Source organism: Dipodomys ordii, unplaced genomic scaffold (genome assembly GCF_000151885.1).
Source record: "Dipodomys ordii isolate 6190 unplaced genomic scaffold, Dord_2.0 Scaffold1, whole genome shotgun sequence".
In the NCBI taxonomy this organism is placed as follows: Eukaryota; Metazoa; Chordata; class Mammalia; order Rodentia; family Heteromyidae; genus Dipodomys; species Dipodomys ordii.
Window position 1 is genome coordinate 48370434 of NW_012267217.1, and position 26562 is coordinate 48396995.

Consider the following 26562-nt stretch of genomic DNA (forward strand, 5'->3'; position numbering starts at 1 on the left):
CCATTTAGATAAATTTTCTAAGGAGCAAAATGCTTGTTAAAAATGAGAGATAAAAATATTAAGCTTAATTCATTGCTTGCAAAATTACCATACAGTTTGTTTTGTTAATATCAAGCCCACAATAGATATTGTAGGTATCAGTTTGCTTTTTTATTTTTTAATCCACATTCCTAGTTGTTTTGCCTTTTGGTTTATTTATTTATTTATAAAATTTACTGTGAAGGTGATGTACAAAGGGGTTACAGTTATGTAAGAAAGGTAATGCATACATTTCTTTTCGAACAGTGTTACCCCTCCTTCATTTTCTCCCACTCCCTCCTTGCAGACTCCTCTCTCCCCAAGTTGTAAAGTTCATTTCCAACATAATGTCTTGTGAACACCACTGTTGTGTTGCTTCACCCTTTGTCCCACCATTTCTGTGATTCCCCTTCAGTTTACTTTAAAATGAATTGTTAGTATAATATGTTCGTCTCTTTCTGCATTTGACTTGCCCTTGAGTAGGGAGGTTAGTATTTTCTGGAATATAAATGTGTTGGCTATATTTCTATAGATTTCTGAGAGGAAAGCTAATTTTCCTGGGTGGGTGGGGGAACACTTTTAGGTATCATTCTTACAGAAATCTTAATTGTAGAAAGAAACATGGTTTCTTTTTTATAATCATTTTCATAAGGATTTCCACATAAAAACATATTCTTAGATATAGTATGTTTGAAAACTGTTTCAATAAGCCCAGTCATAGCACACTACATGAAACATGGCTATTAATTCATATCCTTGATCCCTATCTCTCAAAATCATCTTTAAAGCTATAAAAGCAATAGCAATGTACCTCCACCCCAACACAACTCTAGCATGACCAAATGATACCTGAATGAGTCAATGGAAAGAGTGAAGTGGGAAGAGTTCTGTCTCAGCCTAATTAACATGCAGAAACCAGATGGGAACAATGGAGTCAGAAAGAAAGAACAGAGACCACAGGGAAGTTATGGTGTCTGATAAGGAGGAATACAACTGACAGGAAAGAATGAAAACTATCAGTTATGTCATCTTGTATTTCTAACAAGACTGAAAGGAGCTCTAACAGCATGCTCTGGGAAAATTAACATGCATAACGTTTGAAAAAATTAGAACATATATATTAATTTATTAAGGGCTTAATGCAACAATCTATATTGAAACAATATATAATATGCTATTATATGTGTGTATGCATATATCTCAGCCAGAATTAATTGCAAATAGTACCAAAGAAGCTCTTAGAGCAAAGTACCTATTCCAAAACATATCGTTGGGGTGCAAGTTTATCAGTTTATTTTTCATGCCTTTCTTTAACATCCATTTTTCTGACTAAATCGAATGTTCCTCTGTAGGTAAAAAAAATAACAAACCATTAAGAAAATTATTCTCCAACATGATATTGTGTTCTAAGCTTATTTAGCATCACATAAAAGAATATAATTATAAATGATAATACAATAGATTGGCTTTTATTGGGAACAATAAAATACAATGAGACGTCTCTATACTAGATTTAAAATTTTAGAAACTATAATTTCCTATTGTATTTCCTATATGTATTTCAAGGTAAGTTTCTTTTGTTAGCAATTGTAAGGTTTATTATCTAGTATTTTTATTTTATTTTTTTTGATTCAATTATATCTTGCTTTTTAGTAGTTGTATGATCTTGGGAAACATTTACTTTCTAAATACTTTTTAATTGTAAAGATACTGTACAGAGGGGTTACAGTTACATGAGTACAGTAATGAATACATTTCCTATCCAACATTATTCCCTAAGAAATTATTACAAATTAAGTGACATAAACACACATATAGTGAGAATGGTTCAGTAGATGAGGATTTCCAGCAGGCTCAGCTGGGGTCTCTGCTTAGGCTTGCACTGAGTTCAAATCATACAGTGGTAGGCCTGGGCTCCAGCCTGGAGGATTTCTGGAAGCGTGGGCTTCCAGAGTGTGCATTCAGATCTAGTTCTGGTAGTCATAGTTAAAGTTCTTATGTCTTTGCAGGCTGATGGGTGGGTAGCTTCAGCTTTTAGAAGTCATCCATGACCCCTCCTTCCATTTTCAATAATTCAGGACAGAGTTTCCTCTCTTCCTCAGGCTTTTGACCTATCTTGCTTCTAGTTCCTCCTACTTTTAAGGAGAGAAGGGATTGTAGGGGGAAAACAAAGGAGGCAACAATGCTCAATAGGAAATGTAATCCTTACCTTGCTCTGTAAGCCCTCTGTACAGCATTTTTACAATAAAAAAACATACAAAAAAGGATGCCTTAGAGTAGATTAGACCCATCTTTCAGGATAATTTCTCAACACCCAGCAAAGTGGCTTGGATAGACATTTTTGGGAGAGACAATTCTACATACCAATAGGACACAATGATCAACTATGTAGGAAGGAGAAGCCACATTTTGCTTATTTAAAACAAATGGACTAAACTAATGAGTAAAAATGAAGTAATGAGTCGTGGGCAGCATACTTAACATTTCTGATGAATTCTTTAATTAATTCCTTATACGACACTTAAACTTGTTTCTTAGAAAAAGAAACTGAGGTTTCTTTCCTAGTACCAGGGTCCATATAGTAGTCTGGTTTTGTTGCTACAACACAATATGAGAAACCAGGCAACTGAAAAAGAAAAGCAACTCATTTTTCCCAGTGCTAAAGGCGAGGATATCCGAGGCCAAAGGGCCGCATCTGGTGCTGACTTTCTTGCTAAGGAAGGCACCACATGGGAAGACAGCAGGAGCTTCAAGCTCAAATCTCTCCTCCTCTTATTTTAAATCCATTAACGCGATCATGGGTGCCCTCACCTTCAGCACCTGATCTAGTCCCAATTACCTCCCTAACGTTCCACCTCCAAACACCCACCAGTCTGTGAACCCGAGAATTTCAACTTACAGCAGCCCACAGATCACTTAGGTGGCTACAGCCTAGCGCACACACATTGCTCAGGTCTCCGTGATTGTTCTAGCCAAAAACGTATTGTGATCGTGACATCTGAAATCGTTTCTACATTTCTCAAACTGATACTGTTTGATACACCAGCAACACAACTTCCTTCTGGCAAACACGTGCTAGAGTAAGAATGATTCTTAATGAATACATTTCCAGGTTTGCATTTGGAATAGGCAGTACCTATGCTGCCCCAATAGACTCAGACACTCCTCCCTGCCCCCCGCCCCCAAAGAACCTAAACACTGCCCTAACAAATGCACTAATATTAATATTAACAAGCACTTTGATGAATTCTCTTAAGTAATTTCCTACAGGATATTAATAAAGGTGTGTGGGGTAGAGGAGCAAGTGATGAGTTAAGTACATTATCAGATAGGATGGATATTTGTAGGTTAGTGAAACACTGTATTGAGAAAAGCTAGAGCTGGATGACCCAGCAACAGAAGCAGAGACTTGTACATTTTTTCCTTCCTACACAAAGTAGTGAGAAAAAATAGGACACAGAAGGAGGCTAAGCAAACAGGGTTATGTGATGGCAAGCAGTATAACAAGCAAAGGCAGAACTTTTGTTCTTGGATTTGAAGTCAGATGCCCTCTCCTTGCTAAAGTATTAACACACACACACACAAGTATTAACACTCACATACACACAGGCATACATACACACACATGCACACTTGAACACATATGTAGCCTATGGTGCAAAAAGTAACAGGAATCAATACCACATTCCCCCATGGTATAACCCCTGTTGTCATTGTATTTAATTCTGATGCCCTGCATCATATATATATATATATATATATATATATATATATATATATATATATATATATATTTCTAATTTGGGGAGAGGAAGGGAAATAACAAAATGCTGAAATAAGGTTATAAGATGACACATTATAATGAGATATATAAGACACTATGTTGAAAACAAACTTTACAACTTTGGGGCGGGGGGAAGGAGAAGTTAGGAAGGTGGGGAGGAAAGGGATGATAGGGAAAAAAACAAAGGAGAGGATAATAATGCTGAGTAACAGATGCACTCATTACCTTGCTCATGTAACTGTAATCCCTCTGTACAGTACCTTTACAATAAAAATATATAATAAAATATAAAGGGGACTTGGTAACTTTGAGCAAGGTCCATCTTGCAAACGCTGAATGCTGCAGTAAAGAAAGTGAATTATTTATACAAGCAGGGTTTATTAAGCTGTGTTTGAAAACACTGGGAATGGAACCTATCTCTTATTTCTTTCTGAGTTCTGTGTAGAAAATAAATCATGTAATTACATAGCTTTGAGTCACTCCTCTTCTGACTGCAAAGCTGAACTGAGAGAAAACAGAAGCTCCAGGGCGTATCTGGGATTGTAGTAGGTTGCCACACGAAAGCTGTCTGTGTCTCCATTTCTTCTCTAGAGTGGGTAGATGCAATCGAGCACTGTAGCAATAGACACTTCTTATTTATACTTCTTTCATATGAGATAGAAGAAGAAAGATGGCAGTAGCCTTTAAGATGCAGATAAATACCTAGGAATAAAAGACAGACAAAGCAAGCATGCTGCACAGAATATCAGGGCCCATTTCAATACTGTTCCTTTCTCTGCTTCATTTGCCATTGTTTAAATGCATTAAATGCTCTCAGTCTTAGACTTGGGCCCCATGTCTCATGCTCATCAGTGCTCACATTGGCCTGTTGACACCTGTTTTCTGTTCTGCTCCATAAGCTGCACTTTCTATTGTTTTCAGCCTTTCCTGCTATCTACCTGGTTGCTGCACTCAAATTCAACTTATCTCTGTGCAGATATTTCTTGTTTGTTTGTGTGTGCTTGTGTATACAAAAAGGGTCTTAAATGTAGCCTATGCTGGCCTTGGATTCACATTTCTTCTTTCCTTATCGTTCCCAAAGCCGGAATTACAGATATGAACCCACATACCTGACTGTGTCTATATTATTGTTGTTTTAAACAGCTTTGCTGAGGTATTTTTACAATCTCAGTTCTTATTCCTATTTGCCTCACCCATTCTATTTTCTCTCTCTTTCCCTGGAAACTTTATAAGCATTGAGTCCATGACGTGTTTGAATGTACCCAACCCCCACTATGAATTGCACACACTGAGTACCCAGCTTGGAGCTTAGATCCTCCTGCTGGTGCCCACCAACCCTTGCGGCTGTGGTATATATAAGTCTCAAGGTGGGATAGAAACTTCCTTCAGGTCTCAGCACATTTCTACTCTAGAAGTTGAGACCAAAACATATCATTAAAACTTGTTACTTTCAGGCTGGGAAGGTGGCTTAGTGGTGGAGTGCTTGCCTTGCATGCATGAGGCCCTAGGTTCAATTCCTCAGCACCACATAAGCAGAAAAAGCTGGAAGTGGCGCTGTGGTTCAAGTGGTAGAGCGCTAGCTTTGAGCTGAAGAGCTGAGGGACAGTGTCCAGGCCCAGAGTTCAAGCTTCCATGACCACAAAAATAAATAAATAAGGTGCTGTAATTAATCAAGCTACTTCAATAATAAATAATACTTCAACCACAAATAATTAAGTTTTACTATAGCTTATTTATAAAGTAGATACTCAAACTGTTGTCAATATTTAACCTTCTTGTGATTGTCACACTGGCTTGATGGTATCTGATAAACTGCACTAAATTTCAGATAACTATCTAGTGCTATAAGTAAATTCAAATCAATTCCACTTCTTAGTTTGTAAGTCTTTCTATTCCTCCTGGATGACATGAAGCTTATTTTTTTAATTTATTTTTATTTTTATTTATGTCGATCATGGGGCCTGAACTCTGGGCCTGGGCACTGTCCCTCAGCTCTTCAGCTCAAGGCTAGCACTCTACCACTTGAGCCACAGTGCCACTTCCGACTTTTCCTGCTTGTGTGGTGCTGAGGAATCAAACCCATGACCTCATGCATGCAAGGCAAGCACTCTACCATTGAGCAACCTTCCCAGCCCAAAGCCTATATTTCTAAATATCTCCATAGATAAAAGATTTGTCATCATAGAACTCTCACTATGAGGAAAGTTGACTTTAGCTTAAAAAAATCAATTCTGTGTCACTAATACAGTAAAGGGGATGTGAAATGGAAATTTTTATATTCATAACAGCACAGAATTCTTGTAAATTGCTGAAACATGAAATAACCAAATAAACTTTATTATTGAAATGGATTTCTTAAGAATATAAATGTGTTCTATAACTTCTCAAACTTGTTAAGCCATAAAGAACTACAGCAGTTTCATAACATGAAGCACAGTGTGTATAAAACTATGCAGCATAAAATGTTCAGCTGCTATGGTGGCATGAAGATGCCAAGAGACATTTTCATAAATCTGGAAATTGTTAACCTGATTCATTGATCTTTCCTATTCCACTTACCAAAATTATGGTGTCTGACTTCACCTGACTGAGAGGTTTATAATTTCCTTTAGTTCGATGTGTGCATTTTAATACAGTATTTTTTTTTGGTATATCACAATGGTCAACAACTTATAGTGAAAGGTGTGATAGATCTCTTCCCCCAAGTGAAGAATCACAGTCAACACTCACACAATGAAAGAAAGATTAGGAAGAATAGAACATAACAAATTTATGTGGTAGCTTCAGAAATGGAGACTCAGAAAACAAGAGGAAACTACCATTTAATTTTGTTTTCTTTTTCTCACTACCTAGCCCAGGCTGGCCTAGAATTCACGATTCTTTACTTAAGTCTCCGTTGTACTGGAACTACAGGTAGATGTCACCATGCCCAATCCCAAACCGTCTATTTAAAAATTTTATTTAGTACAGAATGGACAATGAGCCTTGTAGAAATGTGAGGGGCAGAGAGGGGAAACCAGCATGGATGTCTCGTTCTTCCTGCATCCTCTGTGAAGCATCCTGCATCCTCCTATCTAGAATGAGCTTCTTTAAGGAAGAAGGACAGAGTTTTGTTGTTGTTGTTGTTGTTGTTGTTGTTGTTTTGTAGGCTTTATGTCTTACCCTGGCAGAGAAAATTAGTGGGGAACATGCCATATTTTGAGGTTTTATACTTAGCTCAAATCCCACCTAATCAGGTTTAACATGTCATATTGCTTTATTCAGTTGTTGCAAGAAGGAAGTGAAGGACCCAGGATAAATGATAACACATTCTTCAAATGTGGTGAAGCAGAAGAACAAGCTAACAGAAGCACCAGCCTCTAGTGTTAAGAATTAGGGAGATAATGAGGAAAAGCCTGGCTTTTGGACTTGCCAAATTGGAAGCCATTCTATATTACCCCCACGAGACAGGAATATACAATTGTGTAACAGGGTTGGGGGAAAGCCATGCTTATAGACTTTGCTATTAGGTGTAAGTCATTGCTTGGATTCTGAGTCTACCTTTTTGTCACCACTGTGTACAAGTTAGGTAGCAATGTAGGAGGACACCAGGTGTCCTTGTCCCTGCCCCCAAATTTACTGCTATACATGTAAGAGTGGAAGAATATTAAACAATGAGACAAAGGAGGAAGGAAGTGGCGCTGTGGCTCAAGTGGTAGAGTGCTCGCCTTGAGCTGAAGAGCTGAGGGACAGCACTCAGGCCCAGAGTTCAAGCCCCATGACGGACAAAAAAAAGAAAGAAAGAAAAGAAAGAGGAGGAAGAGAAGGAAAAGGAGGAAGAATGGGAGGAGGAGACCTAACTTTTATTATTCCTTAAATTATAAAAACATTCTACCTATTTAATAAGAATTAAAGTGTTATTTTTCTATATCACAGAAATATAAACTATATTCTACTTTGAATGCAATTTATGTCACAATTTAAAATGTTTTCAATGCCAAGAAAATGTTAAGAATTCATTGTTTACATTTTCTTAGCTGTCTTCTAAAAGTGAATGAGACTCGATATCTTATTTTGACAGATACCTACTTTTTGTGCTTTATGAGCACATTTGTCTTATGACTTCTGTTGCATTTTCCTTGGCACTTTAAGCAGAGCAGCAATTTAATATTCTTTAATGATGAGGAAATGGTGGTCTTACTCTTCCTAAAGATAGTGGTAGAAATATAGATATGCTAAAATGGCGTCTGTCATAACAATATGGAGCTCTCAGCTGAATAAATGTACAGGTATTATCTTAGGTTGCTTAATGTACACTCCCAGATAATGTCCTTTCTTCCCCTTCCTACTTTTCACTTAGCAGTTTTTCACACAGCACCTTTACATACCTCTCACTCACTTAGTTCTACTTTCCTTTGCTATAAGAAAACACTTGAGGCTGGGTAATGCATAGAGAAAAGAGGTTTCATTACCTTAGCGTTCTAACAATTGAAAGTGTGGTGTTGGCTACTGTTCATCTCTGACTAGGGTTTTATGGCAGATGGCATCATAGTGGTGGGAACACATGTGGACAAAATACATGGTGAGAAACACACAGAAGATACACATGGTAAGTCAGGAAGCCTTAGGCTCATCCTTTACAACAGCCCACTCTCAGCAAGACATAGCATAAACCTTTCTAAGTATAGCACCCTCAACCACCTAAATTGTTCCTATCAGATTCCAATACTTAAAAGTTCCACCCCCTTTGACATTGCTGCTACCTTCCCTCAACACAGGAACCATTACAAAACACACTCCCAAGCTGGGTACTGGTGGCTCACGCCTGCAATCCTAACTACTCAAGAGACTGAGATCTGAGGATCGCAGTTCAAAGCCAGTCCAGGCAGGAAAGTGAGACTCTTATCCAGAAAACTGGAAGTGGCACTGTGGCTCAAGCTGTAGAGCACTAACCTTGAGCTGAAGAGCTCAGGGACAGCACCCAGGCCCAGAGTTCAAGCCCCACGACCGACCAAAACAAAACAACCACAAAACAAAAACAAAACAAAAAACCCTACAAAAACACTCATACAATATCCAACTTCAGCACCAGCTTAAGTGATGAAATGGTCTTAGGACCAATCGCCGTCTTCCTTCCTCAGCCTTGAAGCAGCTCCTTCTCCCACTCTTCTACTCACTATGGTCATCTTTGTTTGCCTCTGTAGTCACTATGACTTGCCTGCTTCTTCTACCTACCAACTGCTCTCAGCTTTAGTACTTTGTGCAGTCACCTGTGTCTGACGTTGACTGCCCTGAGATCATACTAAACATGCTTTGTCCAGGTCATTCTGGTATTCCCTACAGTATCACAAGCGTTTCATCCCAAAGAACTTTCTCCCTCAAATCATTGCCCCATCACTTTGCTCTATGCCTGATCCAGTGCTTTGTAAACCTCTGATGCAAATCCAGCATTAGCTGAACAATAGGTGACTCTCAGATATATTTCTCCTAACAGGTCAGATAAAAACCTGTGTAATATTTGGGTGTACATTGTCCTAAGGAGAGTTAGGTAAATGGTCACTTATTATTCACCTAGCACATTCTAATATTGATATACTTCCAGCCTACTCCGCAAGACTCCAGTGCTGGCTCTAAGTAGAGTGTGTGAACTGAAGTGAAGGAACATTTAAAGTTCTCACTAGAGTAAAGAGAAGACAAGGGCTCTAAATAGACTTTCTGGTGACAATCTCTTTTTTTTGATGTATATTCTTCCCTTTTGAAAAGTTTTAACCATGCAACTGATAATGAATAGTGTTTGTTGTACACCTACACACATTCCCTCCAAATTCTCCTGTGGAATACTGCCATGAAACTCTAGAGCAGAGATTTTGAAGTATGTATCACATGATCTCTTATAAAGAATGTGTCCTAACAGCCGAGGTGGAAAAAAAGTCCCTGTTATAACATAATATTTTATGTAACCTGCCTGGCACATATTGTTTAACAAAAACATTTTCTAGATACTTCTTTGGGACATGACTGAGTAAGACGCAGGCCTAGCAGCCACCCACATTTTCCTTTTTGGAATCGCTAAGATGTTTTCATGTACTATTCTCACCCAGCTCACAAGCTGATTAACTTAGGAATGAAGTGACAAGGCCTTTGTCTTCACATCTTGTAATTATAATTAATAGTAAGTTAAAGGAAGCTGAGGGCTTAAAGTAAAATGACTTTGTGGCACTTAGAACAGGTGCCAGGAAAATTTTAAGTGGGAGCTTATTCTTATTAATTAAAACTTTGGGAAGACATCTGTGAGGGTGAAAGTCATTCCGTGGCTATAAAAGGGACATCTATTTGTGGACAGAATTTGGGGAGAGGATCCTGCTCTCCTCATTGTCATGACCAGGGCACAGCAGAGGTCTCTGTGCTATGTTACGTGAAGGGAGAAACAGAAGTGAACGTGTGCCTGGTGTCCTGTTTCCCTCCGTGTACATCAGAAAACTTATAGGCAAGAAACAAGTTCAAAATTTCCTCAAGTTCCCTTTTAAAGTTGTTACACAGAGTGGATGCATTTTGGGCAGAGAACTTCCCATTCATAGCAAGCTGACCATATCCAGACAGTTATCCTAACCACTTCATGTATGCCAACTGATCTTTTCTCACAGTCTTGTGAGTTAGTTTTACATCACCCCTTTTCAGAAATGAAAGAACTGGGGCTGAGATATAATCAGTTAATAAATAAGGCAAGAATAACTAAGGCAAGAGCTTCCTCAAGTCTAGGCAGGCTAGCCGCATGGACTCTCGTGTATCTGCACAAACACGATTGCCAATTTTCTGTTAGCTGTACAGCACTGCTGTAGTTCTTCAGCATGTCCCACTTTATTTGTTCTCACAAGTCTATGATATCAGTACTGTAAGTAGTCTTACATTACAGATGAAGGGCTGAGGTACAGACTGGTAAAGAAGCTTATCTAAAAACACATGGGTATTAAATACTGCACAGATTAAAACTCTAGCTTTACTCTAGACCCATGCTCAACACGAGCTTACTCCATTTTTCACAGGAATGCTCTGGAAATAGGAACCAGCAATTTGTGGGCCCACAGGCCAAATCTGGCTTACCACCTGCTTTTGCAAATAAAGTTTTACGTAAATGAAGGAAATAAAGTTTATTGAATATAAATTAATGATTTGAAGTGCAGCTGGCACTTGATGTTTCCAGAAGCTCACGTAAGACTATAGGAAGGATGGGAATAACTTGGTTTCTCCTTCAGCATCAGCGCATGTTAAGTACAAAGAGTAGTAGGGTCCCCTATTCTTTTTAAGATTTTGAATGTGGTGGTACCCAGCTCTGATATATTCACTGACATCCTTTAGCTCTGGTTCAATAATAATTTACACATTAACTGGCAATAAGAATGTGAAAATGCTGTAAAAATATTATTAACAACACACATTTGCATAGAAACTATAAAAGATCCATTCAAAATAGAAGGAAAGAAAATAGTGGGTTTCAAAACCACACAATCCTACAGTCAAATTCAGTATCTAGCCATTACCAAATGTGAGGTTAAGTAATTTATGTATTTCTGAACATGGAATTTTTTAATATATGTTTTTACTGTAAAGACACCTGTACATAGGGGTTACAGTTACATGAGTAAGGTAATGAGTCCATTTCCTATCCTGCATTGTTACCCCCTTCTTTGTTTTTCCTGTACTATCTCCTTCCACCCCCTCCTCAACTCTTCCCTCCCAGCCTCCCGCTCTTGAAATTGTAGAGTTCATTTCCAACAACATAGTGTCTTGTACATCTCATTGTTACAATGGGTCAACCTGTATCCCTTAATTTAAGCATTTTGTTTTTTCCCTCCCCCCCAAATTAGAAAAATGCATATACAAGATGCAGGGCACTGACATCAAATACAGTGAAAACAGGGGTTATACTGGGGGGAGGAACATACCAAAGAAACAAAAATTCACATAGTACATTTTAAATACATTAAAAACAATAGCAAGAAAGAAAAAACCACTTGTGTCCCTATATTGGGGTTCATTTCGCTTAACATCATATGGTCACATGTACATAGTTTTTGACCTTTTATGCTTGTCCTACACATGTACTAGCTATTGCAAATAAGGGAAATCATGGAACCTATGTTTTTTGGACCTAGATTACTTCACTCAATATATTTTTTTTCCAAGTCTTTACATTTCCTAACAAATGGGGCAATGTCATTCTTTCTGATGGAGGAATAGAATTCATTATATATATATATATATATATATATGTATGTATGTATCACATTTTCTTGAACCATTCATCTACTGAGGGGCATCTGGGTTGGTTCCATATCTTAGCTATGGTAAATAATGCTGCAATAAACATAGTTGTGCTGGTAGCTTTAGTATGGTCTTGTTTGTGATTATTTGGATAAATGGCCCAAAGAGATTGCTGGGTCATAGGGGAGCTCTATGTGGAGTCTTTTGAGGAAACTCCATACTACTTTCCAAAGTGGCTGAACAAGTTTACTCCCACCAACAATGCAGTAAGGTTCCCTTCTGTCCACATCCTCTCCAGCATCTGTTGTTATTAGAGTTCTTGATTATAGCCATTCTAACTGGGGTGAGGTGGTATCTCAATGTTATTTTTATTTGCATTTCTTTTATGGCTAGAGAGGTTGAACATTTCTTCATTTGTCTATTGGCCATTCTTATTTCCTCTTCAGAGAAGTCTCTTTTTAAGTTTTTAGCCCACTTATTTATTGGGCAGTTGTATTTTTTTTTAGGATTTGTTGTTGGGGGATTTAATTTTTTGAGTTCTAACCATATTTTCGATATGAGACCCTTGTCTGTTGTATGGCTAGTGAGGCTTATCACCCAATCCGTGGGCTTTCTATTGATCTTGCTAGCTATGTCTTTTGCCATGCAGAAGCTCTGCAATTTCATGCAATCCCATTTGTCCAACCTTTCTTTGATTTGTTGTGTTTCTGGGTCTCAATTAAGAAAATTTCTTCCTGTGCCAAGGAGCCCTCGAGTTTCTACTATTTTGTCCTGTAATGTTTTCAGGGTGTGTGCTTTGACTCCGAGATCTTTGATCCATTTGGAGTTGATTTTAGTGCAGGGTGATATATAAGGACCTAGCTTTAGGGTTTTTTTTCCTATTTTTTTTAGGTCTATGAGTTCAGTTCTGGGTCTTCAGTTCTATTCCATTGGTCCTCAGGCCTGTTCTTGTGCCAATAGCAAGCTGTTTTGACTTTGTAGTAGAGTTTGAAATTTGGTATTAATATTCCTCCAGCACTGTTCTTTCTGCTAAGGATCATTTTTGCTATTCGGGGTCTTTTATTGTTCCATATGAATTCTTCTATTTCATTGAAGAATGACATTGGAATATTGATAGGTATCGCATTGACTTTGTAGATAGCCTTGGGAAGTATTGCCAATTTCACGATGCTAATCCTCCCAATCCAGGAGCATGGCAGGTTTTTCCACTTCCTAAGTTCTGTTTTGATTTCCTTTTTCAGGTTTTAAAGTTTTCATCATAGAGGCCCTTCACTTCTTAAGTTAACTCCTAGGTATTTTATTTTTTGTAGGGCTATTACAAAATAAGTTGCTTTCCTAATTTCAGCTGCACTCTTCTCATTGTTGACATACAGAGAAGCTATTGAATTTTTTTCATTGTGAAAATACCGTACAGAGGTGTTACAATTACATGGGCGAGGTAATGAGTGCAGTTCTTATCAAGCATTGTTGCCTCCTCTTTTGTTTCCCCTTCTTATCCCTTCCCATCGCCCCCCCCGACCCCCCACCTCTGTGCCAAACTTGTAAAGTTCATTTTTGACATAATATCTTGTACATCTCATTGGTGCAGTGGGTCCACCTGTATCCGTATTTAAACAATTTGTTTTTTTCCTTCCCCTCCATAAATTATACCAACATCAAAAACAGTGAAAACAGGGGTTAGATTTTTGAGGGTTAATTTTATACTCTGCTACTTTGCCAAAGTTTAGTATCAGCTCAAGTAATTTCGGAGTGGAGTCCATGGGATTCTTTAAATACACAATCATGTCATCTGCAAAGAGGGAGAGTTTTTCTCCAGCTTTCCCAATTTGGATCCCCTTTATGTTTGCATCTTGTCTTATTCCTGTAGCTAGGCATTCTAATACTAAATTAAAGAGAAGTGGAGAAAGTGGACATCCTTGTCTCATGGCTTTAGAATTTCGCCATTAAGTACAATGCTGGCTATGGGTTTGCCATGAGCAGCCTTTATTATATTGAGGAATATTCCATGGATTCCTAGTTTTTCCAGAGCTTTTTATCATAAAGGGTGTTGAATCTTGTCAAATGCTTTTTCTGCATCTATTGAGATAATCAAAACATGGGATATTTTATTTCAGCCTAAAATAACAATTCTGGTAGCCCCAGGATTGATTCTTTAGTCATATGGTTGACAGCATTTCTCAGATTGCTTCTGTGGGCCAGCCCCTCGTGAACCTGCAGCATTCAACAAACAAAACAAATATAGATGCCTGCTCTCATGAGCTTTTATTTCACCTGTGAGAATCCTGTCTTTGGTAGAGGGTGTGGAGGACATTTAACTGTGAGGCCACATTAGATGATCATCCATATTGGATAATGATGTTGAAGGAAAGTGCATGACTTCAGACAACAATGCCTCATTTTGCCTTTATTACTAGTGCTGATTCTATCTGAGGGAAGACTCCTGGTCCACAGCGCTTGTCCTGCATCCTTCCTGTTGATCATGCCCCACTGTTATCTGAAATGGGACCTACAGTTTTTCATCAGGGGTCTTTAGAACAATGGCACAATTGTTCAATGCCAGCATTTATTCAGAACAGGTATTTATTGATTGCTATGAAACCACTAAATCCTCCCCCTCTGTAATTCAAATTATTTCTGTTCACTTAAAGACTATTTCATGGATGAACTGAAATACGATTTGAAGAATAGACTATTGGTGCCTGACAAAAATATATCCAGAATCAGCAGCAAACCGTCATTTGGGGATGAGTTTAAACGTAGTCCCCTCCTCTGTGGTTGCAGTTACCCGGGGTCGACTGAGGCTCAAAAACAGAAAATGGGATTCCAGAAATAATTCATAACTTTTAAATTATACACTGTTCTGAATAGTTCCGTGCTGTCCTGCCCCAGCTCCTCTCAGACGGAAATCACCCCCTCTTTTATAGCATATCCACTCTGTATATACTCCCTGCTCACGAGTCACCAAGGAGTTTTCATATTCAGATTCATGCTCACAACCCATAGTGCTCATGTTCAAGGGTCTGGTCTCTTGTTGTACTTAATAATGTCCCCAAAGGTCAGTTGTGTCAAACAGAATCTATCAGATGCTGAAGGTCTTGATTTAAACAGGAAAAGTAGTGCCAGAAGCATTGCTAAACTCTAGGGTAAGAACAAATCTTGTAGCCAAGAAGCTGTGAAGAAGGAAAAGAAAAATTGTTCCAGTTTTGTTGTTATACTCAAATTTTGTGACCACAAGACTCTGGGCCATACTGGTAGCGTATGTGTCTAGCAAGCATGAGGCTGAATTCAATCCCAAGCCATCCTTCCCCTAAAAATGTTAAAGCATTATGCATGCTTAAGTGCTTAGTTGAGACCGAAAAGGTAATACCTTTGTGAGTTCTTAGACCCTAAACAAACAAGTATAGTAATTGTTCTAATTAAGCACTAGTTATTTTTGGTAATCTCTTATTGAGCTTAATTTCTAAATTTAACTACCACAGATGTGTATGCATAAGAACAATATAGTAACAGTAGAGTTTAGTACTATCTGTAGTTTTATGCATCTTCTTGTGCTTTTGCACAGAAAAGGGGGGCCCTGTATATCTCAAATATATACATGTATGAATATAAACACACATAATGTGGAATACAAGAGTCCAGAAGTTCTCAATGTGGAAGGGATGAGGAGAGTCAGAATAAAATCACTGACCCTCAGTGAGTTCGTGTTTATATATTTTTCTTACCTTCTACAAATAGATTCTCTTACAAAAATCATTTTGGAAACTTATCTTTCAAAGTTTGTAAAGACATCAATGATTTTAGTTATCTTCGCTTAAAGAGGGTAATATATCACATAGTCAGGTGCGCGTGTGTCTGCCAGGAAAGCTGCAAGCCAACATACATCATACTCAGTAGCTTCAAGGATTTGTCCTGCCTTCTTGTGTGTATTTGAATATAGAATTCATTTCAGTCTGACATTTTTTACTTCTCATCATATTTTTCTTCTAATTAAGTTCCATAAATGTATCCTCTACCCAGCTATAATAAATTTCTTTCTTGAATTGGCCTTCTGAAAGTCACAGAGCAACATTATGATGAATTGTAAAATGAATGATTTTCCTTCCACTGTGTTTTCTTTTTTACACAGCAATACACACACACACACACACACACACACACACACACACATATATATTTATAAAAGAGCTGGGCACAGGTGGCTTATGCCTATAATTCTAGCTATTCAGGAGGCCGAGATCTGAGGATAGTGGTTCGAAACCAGCTCAGGCAGGAAAGCCCCTGAGATGCTTGTGTCCAATTCACTATCAAAAAAGCTGGAAGCAGAATGCTAGCCTTGAGCACAAAAGCTTAGAGACAGTGCCTAGGCCCTGAGTTTAAGCCCCAGGAGTGGCACAAAAAGAAAATTGAAAAGCCAACCAGAAACATTTCTCTTGAAAGAGGGCCTTACAGTGGTTACAACATTCGGAGCTGGACTCTGACACCACCCTATTTCCAAAGCTACACGGGCCTAACCCATAAAAATTAGGTTTCACCTCATAATTTGAGGGATTAATAGTGTTGATGGAAGAAATAGGTAATGGGGAAAATAGTTTGTTGTTACCTAAGTGTGGACCAGAACTACACTGGGAAATTGATCTCCTAATGTTCATGTTGCAGAAGAAAATAAGAAAGTCATTCATAGAATGTGAGATTGCTATTTTTTTAAGTCATTGATTGTTTCTTTGTATTATCTATGCATGCAAATATGTTTTGAGTAGAGAGAGCCAATCTGAAATTGAACAGTTGTTGCTAATGTTTAGGGCATTTTAATAGGTGCTTGACATTGGACACATTTGTCCCCATTACATGGTAAGATACAGATGAGGCTCTATATTAAAAAGATTAAAGCACTGCCCAAGATAAAATATCAAGCATTAACCTTGTAGACTCATGCTTTTAGAATGGCTTAATTCTAATATTTAAATAGCCACAATGATTAGAGTCCAGTTCAAATAGGAGTGCTTAATGTGTTAATCATTAATTTTACATACTAACTTCTCATTTCCTTCTACGCCTTTATAGAATGGGAATTGCCGATGCATCTTGAATTCACTAATGTAATTTGTGTGCTGTGCATTGACTGGAGTTGGTTTAAGTAGTAAGTTCCCACAGAATTTGAGCTTCATGGCTTTGTGTAGATAGTGGAGCATGGAGTTAATGTTTCATTTATACTATTTATTATAGAATTCCCAAAGCGTAGTTATGATTCATGATGTTCTGTTCCAGAATAATGCCTGATTTAAGACAGATAGTCATCTGAAAAGAATTCTGATTTTCTGTACTCAGCATGGCCCACGGGTCCAAATATCCTAACACAAAATATCATCAGCATAACTTTTCTTCCCGAAAAGAACCAGAATTATTGTTTTAAAACCAGCAGGAGACATTCATGAACCCCTATGACAACTGGTTCCTTTTACAAGCAGTGAAGATGCTTCGATTGACAGATGTTGGCAAGCTTCATTGGTTTAGCTGGGAGGCAGAGCCCATGACCACTAACTTCTAGACAAGCGGGATGCACACTCTTCTGCCTTCAGGAAATGAGACCATCTTTGCCGCTTTATTGATTCACAGGCTACTCATTCGTTCTTACCCCTCCATAACACACCTTCTTCTCCTCGTGCAGCATCCTCATGCACCCCTGCAAGGACATGCTCATCTCCTGCAGTGAGGATCGCCTCTGGAAGCTCGTGAACATACCCAAGGGCAACGTGCTGCTCACCGGTTCCGGCCACACGGACTGGCTTTCCGGCTGCTGCGTCCACCCCAGGTCAGTGTACACTGTCCTTCCTCCCTTCCCCGGCCCCTGGCAGCCAATTGCTTCGGGGAGTGTGCGTGCTTCCTAGTGGAGACCCTGCACACTTAGATCATGTAGTGTTTTTGTCTTACTCTGGAACTGCACAACCCTCCATAGAACTTGGAACTGTGTAGACAAAATGTGCCTTTGACTTTCCTCACACTGACTTTAAGCTGATTGCTTTGGATATTTGATCCATGTGACATTTTGTCCCCAGGCTGAGGCCCAAAGATACTAACCTTCTCCGGACAGCATTATGAATGCTTCCTTATGCTCAGGAGCCCACGGATTTCTGCTCAGTAATGCATACCAGTGTTTACTACGTTTCTCTTCATATTGCACAGTTTCCTTTCAGAATTAAATTATCTACTTAAAAGGATCAGAAAGCAGTGATCAATTTCTTTAAAAATTCAATGGCACTCAAGATCTGAACGGGAACAAAATTTTGAATACATTGAGCTCTGTCATGTACAGAATTCAATAAATCTTTGCCCCCTGAAGACCGAGGACACAGAAGGAAATGTTTTGCTGAATACCAGAACCACTGCTTCTGTGCAGACAGAGTTCTGTCCATGAGTGCTTTGGGTCAGCCACAACAGCTCCACGGGAGAGAAGTTTCTGTGGTTTTTCTTTAGGACTGGGCACATTTTAACCACTCTCAGATTTGTGTCCTTTCTCACTCTGCGGGGGAATCATCATTGTTGTCATCTCATAGTTCTTGATGTGGTTTCTTCATTATTCCACGTGGAAGTTTTCTTCTTAGGAGGGCTTCTTATTGATTCATCTCCATTTTTGTTTCTCTAAATATCTTCTTCTTTGATTTACCTTTGGTATGAGTGTCAATCAAATTAGATTAAAAAATATCCTGTTAAGTGAGGTAAGCCAAGCTCAGAGACAAACAAGTTAGATCTAAAATGCACTGGACTATGACAAATTATACAGGATTCTAGATACACACAGTGAGACCAAAAGAGGATACTCTTAGCAGAGACTCATAAAGGCACAATGCCTAAGTGCCTTTTCATATTTATACAAAATAATATACATACTGAAATGAACTCCAAGAAACAAACAAAAAACATAATATTAGCTTTTAGTTTTTGATGATTCGGCCTTCTTTGCCTTATATATGATGTATTCACTGGCATATCTTTGGGAGGGTGGGGAAGGGGACAGAACGGGGGGGGGGAAGTGTGAAAAAGGGCAGCAGTGGAGTGCCCTGCACATTGATGAAAGTAAACGATGTGTGGGTGTAGACAGGAGGGAGGGACTGGGCGGGGGGAGGGAACAGAAGACACTGTAAGGAAGGAAATGTCCTCATGACCTGACTCAGGTAATTACAATCTTGTCTATATATCACCTCTATAATAATAAAGTAAAATGATTTTTAAAAAATATCTTTATTCATAAAATTTTAGTAATAAGAGTGAACTTCAAAGAGTGCATTTCATTTTACTTATTTTTAATTTTGTTATCTTTAAGTGGTTGTACAGAATTGCCATTTAACACAGCAGTTTATGAATACAAATGCATCTTGATCAATATCATCCCTTTTATCATTCTCATCCATCCTTCCCAAACTACCCCTTTCCTCACTTTTCTTTTTTTAATTTTAATTGAAAAGGCGATGATCTGGGGGTGACAGTTACATAGGTAAGGAAGTAAGGACATTTGCTTTTAATCATCGTTACCCCATTCCTCTTTATCTTCTTTTGTAAAGCATCTATTTAAATCTGTTTTCTGCATCTAGTAGTGTATTTGTGTTTATATATATTATTGTAAAAATATTGTACAGAGAGATTACAGTTACATGAGTAAGGTAATGAATACATTTCCTATAGACCATTGTTACCTCCTCCTTTGTTTTGCCTCTACCATCCCTTCCCTCTATACCTCTCAAATCCTCCCTCCCCCTCCCCCCAAAATTGTAAAGTTAGTTTTCAACATAGTGTCTTGTACATCTCATTGTTACCACATGGTACATTATAAATACATTAAAACCAACAGGAAAAAAGATAAAATCACTTTTCTTAATGTTGTAAGCTATATATAGAATTATCAAATAAGTTTGTTTTAATTAGCATTAAAATACAAACTTGGAGTGTAAATTAAGCTTCCCAAACTTTATCCTCACCACTAGATATTTCAACTTAATTTGTGAGCATGTGGTACGTTACATTTCTGATAAACAGAGCTGTGCCACCCTCTCACCTCTGAGAGACATAAAGCTCATCTTGCAAGCAGAGACAACACAATTAGAAGTATAGCCTATTGCATCTGTAGCCACTGGTCATGCTAATCAGATTTTGATAATGTCTCGTTACCATGGTAGCCAGTGACTCAGAAATTTTCCTCGTTAGTGCTTGACCAGAAATGGTCTTCATAATAAATCTTCCTGTTTCCCCACTCAGTTACTGAAATTAAAATGAGGTGTGATACATCATTATTCTCTCATAATATGAAATTACATTCAATAGTTTCTTGTGGCAAAATTGCTGTAAAATGCTGTTATTCTATTTGGATATTTGCAGTGCATACAATGAAAGCAAGGAGAAAAATACATTTGACCATAAGCATTATTAAGTAAAGGGTACTGAATAATAAATGTTCTTTTATTTTTGTAGACCTAAGGAAGGAGAATAGATGACTACTCTAACCAAAACAAGCTCATTTTTATTTATGTGAGGTATAGATAAAATCAGACAATACATTCGGAGAGTTCGCTCACTCTATATCTCAAACATTTTTAATGCTTAATGTATTGAAATGAGCACTGCAGACACATACACACACACACACATATACACATTCATGCATATTACATTCACAGTGGATAACATTTCTTCTATTCATCTAGAATTTAAAGTCAAACTTTAAATAACTTTGATTTAAATATGGTACTGGAACTGAACTGAATCTGTAGCTAGTGAACTCAATCAAAGCTTCTTCAGAACTCAAATATCAATTCAGGTAGAACTCTTGCCCATAGAAAAGACTTAATGGAGAGGATATACTATTGTTGTTTATCTGCTGTGCTCTGCCCCTATAAAATGGTTTTATGTACATAGATATGGAGCTACTGTGATCCTCTGTTTGGACTGTCCTAGACATATAATTATTACAAATGAGGGAAACTATGGAGCCTATGTTTCTTTGGATCTGGCTTACTTCACTTAATATGATTTTTTTCCAAATCTTTCCATTTCATTCAGAATGCGGTAATGTCATTCTTTCTGATGGAACCATAGAATTCCATTGTGTATATATACCAAAGCTTCTTGATCCGTTCATTTACTGATTATCGCCCCTACCTGAGTATTCCAGGAGGAGGTGTTTCTGACCATGACAGTAGCTGGACGAGAGCTATTGTATTTTCATCAATAGTGATGTAAACCACACTTTGACGTCACTCCTATCTGACACCTTAGTGGCCCAAATCAGTCTTCGTTGTCCTGTTTCCATCTGATAGCAGACATCTCAAATACATAAACAATAAATACAACAAGCATACTGACTTTAACGTCAGGCAAAAAAGGATTGACAGGAAAAATAACTGCCATTGGAAGACATAGATAATATGGTCTCCAAGTACATAAAATACCTTATGAAAACAGGAGGATAGTCATACTAAACCATAATTAGAGTTAAAGACATTAAAGTATCTTGAGATTGTATACTAAGTAAGATGACACTGGAAACAGAGGAATTAATAAGGTAATAAATGTACTTAATAGCACTGTAGATTGCATTCTACTCATCATAAAACAGAGTGGATGCATGCTTGAGGTTTTTCCATTGGCTTGTCCCCCAAACAGTATAAATGAATTCCTCAGAGTAAAAACTACTTAGATCATAAGTTTGACCTAGATTTAATAAGAAGGCAATGTGTAGAATTTAGTAACTAAAAATGTACAGTACAGCTTGAATTATTAAAATTATGTCAATAAGTATTTGGTCAAAGAGTATCTAAATGCTATTATTACTTGGCTGGTATAACATCAGATCCACAATACTTATCCAAAAGTACTCAAAGTATTTTCAGAATAAATTCATAGCTTTGTGCCTTATCATTGAATGAGAAAAATAGCAAATTAAGAAATCATATAGTATTGAGCCATTGTGCTCCTCTGCTAAAAATATCCTAGACATTTTCTAGTCATTACAAATAAGGGAAAACATACAGCCTGTGTTTCTTTGGGTCTGACTTACATGGTATAATATAGTTTTTTCCAAGTCTTTCCATTTCCTTATGAATGGGGCAATGCCATTCTTTATGTGTGTGTGTGTGTTTCTGTGTGTATGTGTGTGTGTGTGTGTGTTTCTGTGTGTATGTGTGTGTGTGTGTGTGTGTGTGTGTGTGTATCACATTTTCTCGATCCATTTATTTCCTGAGGGACATTAAGGTTGATTCCATATCTTAGCTATTGTAATAATGCTGCAATGAACATGATTGTGCTGGTAGCTTTCATGTAGCCTTGTTTGTTATCATTTGAGTAAAGGCCCAGGAGTCGGATTTCTGGGTCATAGGGGAGCTGTATGTTTAGGATATTCTTAGCAGTGGAGAACAATGGTTCAATGCCTAGGTGCATATGACCATATAAAATGATGCTTATCAAAATGAACTCCAAGAAATGGAGAAAGAGGCTCTTTTAAAATGTAATATTTGCAGTTATTTCTTTTTCTTTCCCCCCCTTTGGTTTATTCCTGTTGACACTGTTTTTTTAAAAAAATTTCTGTACCCATTGTCTTGTATATAAGTTTATCTGATTTGTGAAAGGGAAGAGGAATCACAAAACAGTAGGACAAAGGGTGAACTAATACAACACTGATGCTCACTAGACTCTTATGTTGGAAATGAACTTTACAACTTGGCGGGGGGGGCAATGAAGGGAAAGTGGGAGAAAATATGGGAAGGGGTAACACTGTTCAAAAAGTGATATAACCCCTGCTTTCACTGTTTTTGATGTTGGTATAATTTGTGGAGGGGAAGGGAAAAAAACAAATAGTTTAAATAGGGATATAGATGGACCCATTGCAACAATGTACAAGTTGTTATGTCGAAAAAACGAACTTAAGGGGGTGGGAAGATGGGAAGGGATAAGAAGGGGAAACAAAAGAGGAGGCTACAATGTTTGATAAGAAATGTACTCATTATCTTGCCCATGTAATTGTAACTCCTCTGTACAGTATTTTCATAATTTAAAAAAATGTACTCATGCCAGATGCTGGTAGCGCATACCTGTAATCTTAGCTACTCAGGAGGCTGAGGTCTGAGGATCTTGGTTCAAAGCCAGCCCAAGCAGGAAAAACTGTGAGACTCCTATTTCCAATAAACCACCAGAAAACCTGAAGTGGCGCTGTAGCTCAAGTGGTAGAGTGCTCTCCTTGAGCTGAAGAGCTGAGGGACAGCACTCAGGCCCAGAGTTCAAGCCCCATGACTGACAAAAAAAAAAATTTACTCATTATCTTACTGATGTAACTGTAATCCCTCTGTACATCACCTTTACAATAAAATTGTTTAAAAATAAAAGGATTCATCTATCAAAAATATAAAGAAATCATATAAAGAACAAAACTAGTGAACAAAATTAAAGCCAAAGGGTACATTAATAAAAATAAATTTATAAATTAGAATTAAAAGCTTAAGATAATAGTATATCTGTATATCTAGTCTGTCTGTATGTCTGTCTATCTCTCTAAATGTATAGAAGTTCACTTTTTCTTTTTTATTTATTTTTAAAATTTTATTGTCAAGGTGATGTACAGAGGGGTTACAGTTGCATAACTAAGGTAATGAGTATATTTCTTGCAACTTATTACCTCCCTTGTTTTTCTCCTACTTTTCCTCTCCCAAATCCCAATCCAAGCTGTACAGATAATTTCCAACATATTGTGAGTATTGCCGTTTCAGACTTACAAATACCATTGGTTTCCCCTTTGTTCATTGTCTTGCCATTTTGTTGTTCCCTTCCCTTCCCTAATTCAGGTAAATGTATATACAATACCCATGGTACCAACATCAAACACAGTGACAACAGGGGATAAACCATAGGGGGGGGAATACAAAAGAAACATAAAATCATATAGTACATTAAAAACAAAGAAAGACCTCTGTGTCCATGTTTTGGAGTTCATTTCACTTAGCATCATCTTATATGATCATATGTACATAGCTATTACAGAAGTTTGTTTTTTCAAAGGAAAAACAATTTGAAAAAGAACTACACTGAAATAAATAGATACTTTGGGAAAGCAGAAGAAAAAAAAGTATTGAGGAAGTTCATGGAGTTAGTATCATGTATACTTATACATATATTTTTTATCAAAGGTGACATATGTCTGTATATATTATGTATATACAGCTAAATACACACAATTTTGATGCAGCAATGAATGGATTTTTATCAATTTCAGTTGTATCAGTTTCATAATAAAATAGGAATCTCAGATTAAAGAAGGAAACTGGGTTCTCAAGTTCTATTTTTGCATTCTTATATCAGTGAGACTTTTCATTGTTGTGAAAACACACCTGAGCAAAGAAAGTAAATGAAGAAAGATTTACCTTGTTGGTGACTTAAGACCTGCCGTTGCCTTGTGACTCCGGAGCATGTGAGGAAGCAGCCCAGGAGAACGAGCTCAGGCCTATGCTCTCTCACCCTCCTCTTCTCTGTGTTATTGTCTGGACCCCTATGCTGTGGGACAGTGTCTTCCAGTCAGTGAGGATCTTCTCACTGAACTAATCCTCTGTCAAAACACCCTCATGGACATACCCGAGCTGTTTTTCTAATCTTGTAGGCAGTTCTCAGTCCAATCAAGTTGATAAAATTAACATCAGAATTTCTTCATTTAGCAGTTTTATGACTGTGTTTAGACCTTTATCAAAAAATGAAAGAAATATAAAACAATAAAGAGAAGGGAAAGTGGGACAAATTTCCTAGTTACTCAGGAGGCTGAGATCGGCCAGGGCAGAAAAGTCTGGGGACTCTTATCTCCAATATGCTACTCAGAAAAAGTCAGAAGTGGTACTGTGGATCAAATGGTAGAGCACTAGCCTTGAGCACAAACATGCTCAGGGACAGAACCCATGACTGCCCCCCCCCCAAAAAAAAGAATAAAGAGAAAGAAAAAAGATAATGGATTGTAGGTTCATTAAATGTTCAAGGATGGGGATGTAAGAAGGATGTTTTGCTCTTGATTTTAAATATAACACAAAAACATTTCAAGCCTAACAAATATAGTACCCACATGATAACTAAAGTCCTGTTTCAGAATTACAAATACCAAACTTGTAAAATAAATTTAGTTATATATTAGAAAAAAGAATTGTCCTTGGGAACAGAATACAAAATGATCCAACTTTAAGAACATTTGATGATATATTGATAGATTAATACTATGTTGCTTTAAGATGGTCCATAAAATACAGGCTTTATGCATTTGGAGTTCATATGTTTACGATATGTTTAAGCTTCTTATGTTAAAATTGACAAGAGAAATGGATTTTGAAACAGATGGGAAAAGTCTTCCACTTGAATGTAAAAGTTGAGTGCTATGGAGTTAAATAGTGTTATTCTCTGATACTCACAGGTATGTCCTATCAGACATTAATTTTGTGCAAATAGAATACCGGTTTTATATAAATCAAAGTCATTAAGACTTTTTATTACAGAAGAATCTCCAAAGGCCTTATCAATTCAAAATAATAATATTATATGTACAAATTTTCATTGCAATTACCAGTAAAGCTGGTTCTGTGTAATCTAAATTTTTGAAGTTCCTGGTAGGATTTGTGTGCATACAAATTAGTGTTCAGCAATGGCCCAGATAAGAACAACCTGAAGTTACCAGCAACCTACCACTAGATGGCGATGACACACTGGCAAGGCAAAGTACCCTTTGTATTTACTCGGAAGACATGAATTAGTGTTTGAAAGTGATTCATCAGTCACTGAAAGCAAAGAAAGCATACTACAATTCGGGGAATATGAGTTGGCATTGTATTTCACTATAGAACCTGAAACCTCTGATGCCGAATGGTAGGATTGTAACCACACACCAAGTTCATGTAATTATGAGGTCATACTTTAGAGCTTCTAGCAGAGTCAGAATGTTAGAATCTTACATTAAACTTTGCTCATTTTTACCGGTTTTTGAATCTGTGAGATGCAGTATTAATGTCATCTACTTTGTGGGTTCATTATGACAGCTGAACGATATATGTGAAAAACAGAAGCCCTGAGGCCTGGTACCTATATACTCACTAAATGTTGGCTGTTATTTTTGTTTGGTTCTTGATTGCATTTTGTGAACTACAAGGGATCGCTCTAAAATTGTTATGAATCAGTATCATTTCATGCAATCAAATAAGAAGAAAGAATCCATTGTGACATGTAGGCTACACTAAGCTACATTAGAAAAGTATTATAAAACCTTGAAAGCCAAGTGGTATGATGATGCCTCAATACAGCATTAAGCTTGACAAGAATTATAAGCTGGAATAATGGACACAATTCGTGTATAAAGATGTATGTTGCCAAGTTTCTCTTAACTCTTAAAAATTTAAATGATACTTTCACAATTGTGTCAAAGTCAACATATTATTCTTAACAAATTATATTCTCTCTCTCTCTCAGATGTTTTAGATTATGGTGTAGAAGGAAAAATACTTTTGTTTTAACCTAAC

The 26562-nt window shown here is 37.4% G+C and overlaps 1 protein-coding gene across 2 annotated transcripts in view; it reads left to right on the forward strand.

The window, feature by feature from the left end:
* Spag16 (sperm associated antigen 16) overlaps positions 1-26562 on the forward strand; it is a 775427-nt gene that overhangs the window by 309060 nt on the left and 439805 nt on the right. For both annotated transcript variants that reach the window (XM_013028752.1, XM_013028820.1), the window contains one exon: positions 17709-17852. In XM_013028752.1, the coding sequence (XP_012884206.1) occupies positions 17709-17852 (144 nt within the window). The remainder of the gene's footprint in view (positions 1-17708; positions 17853-26562) is intronic.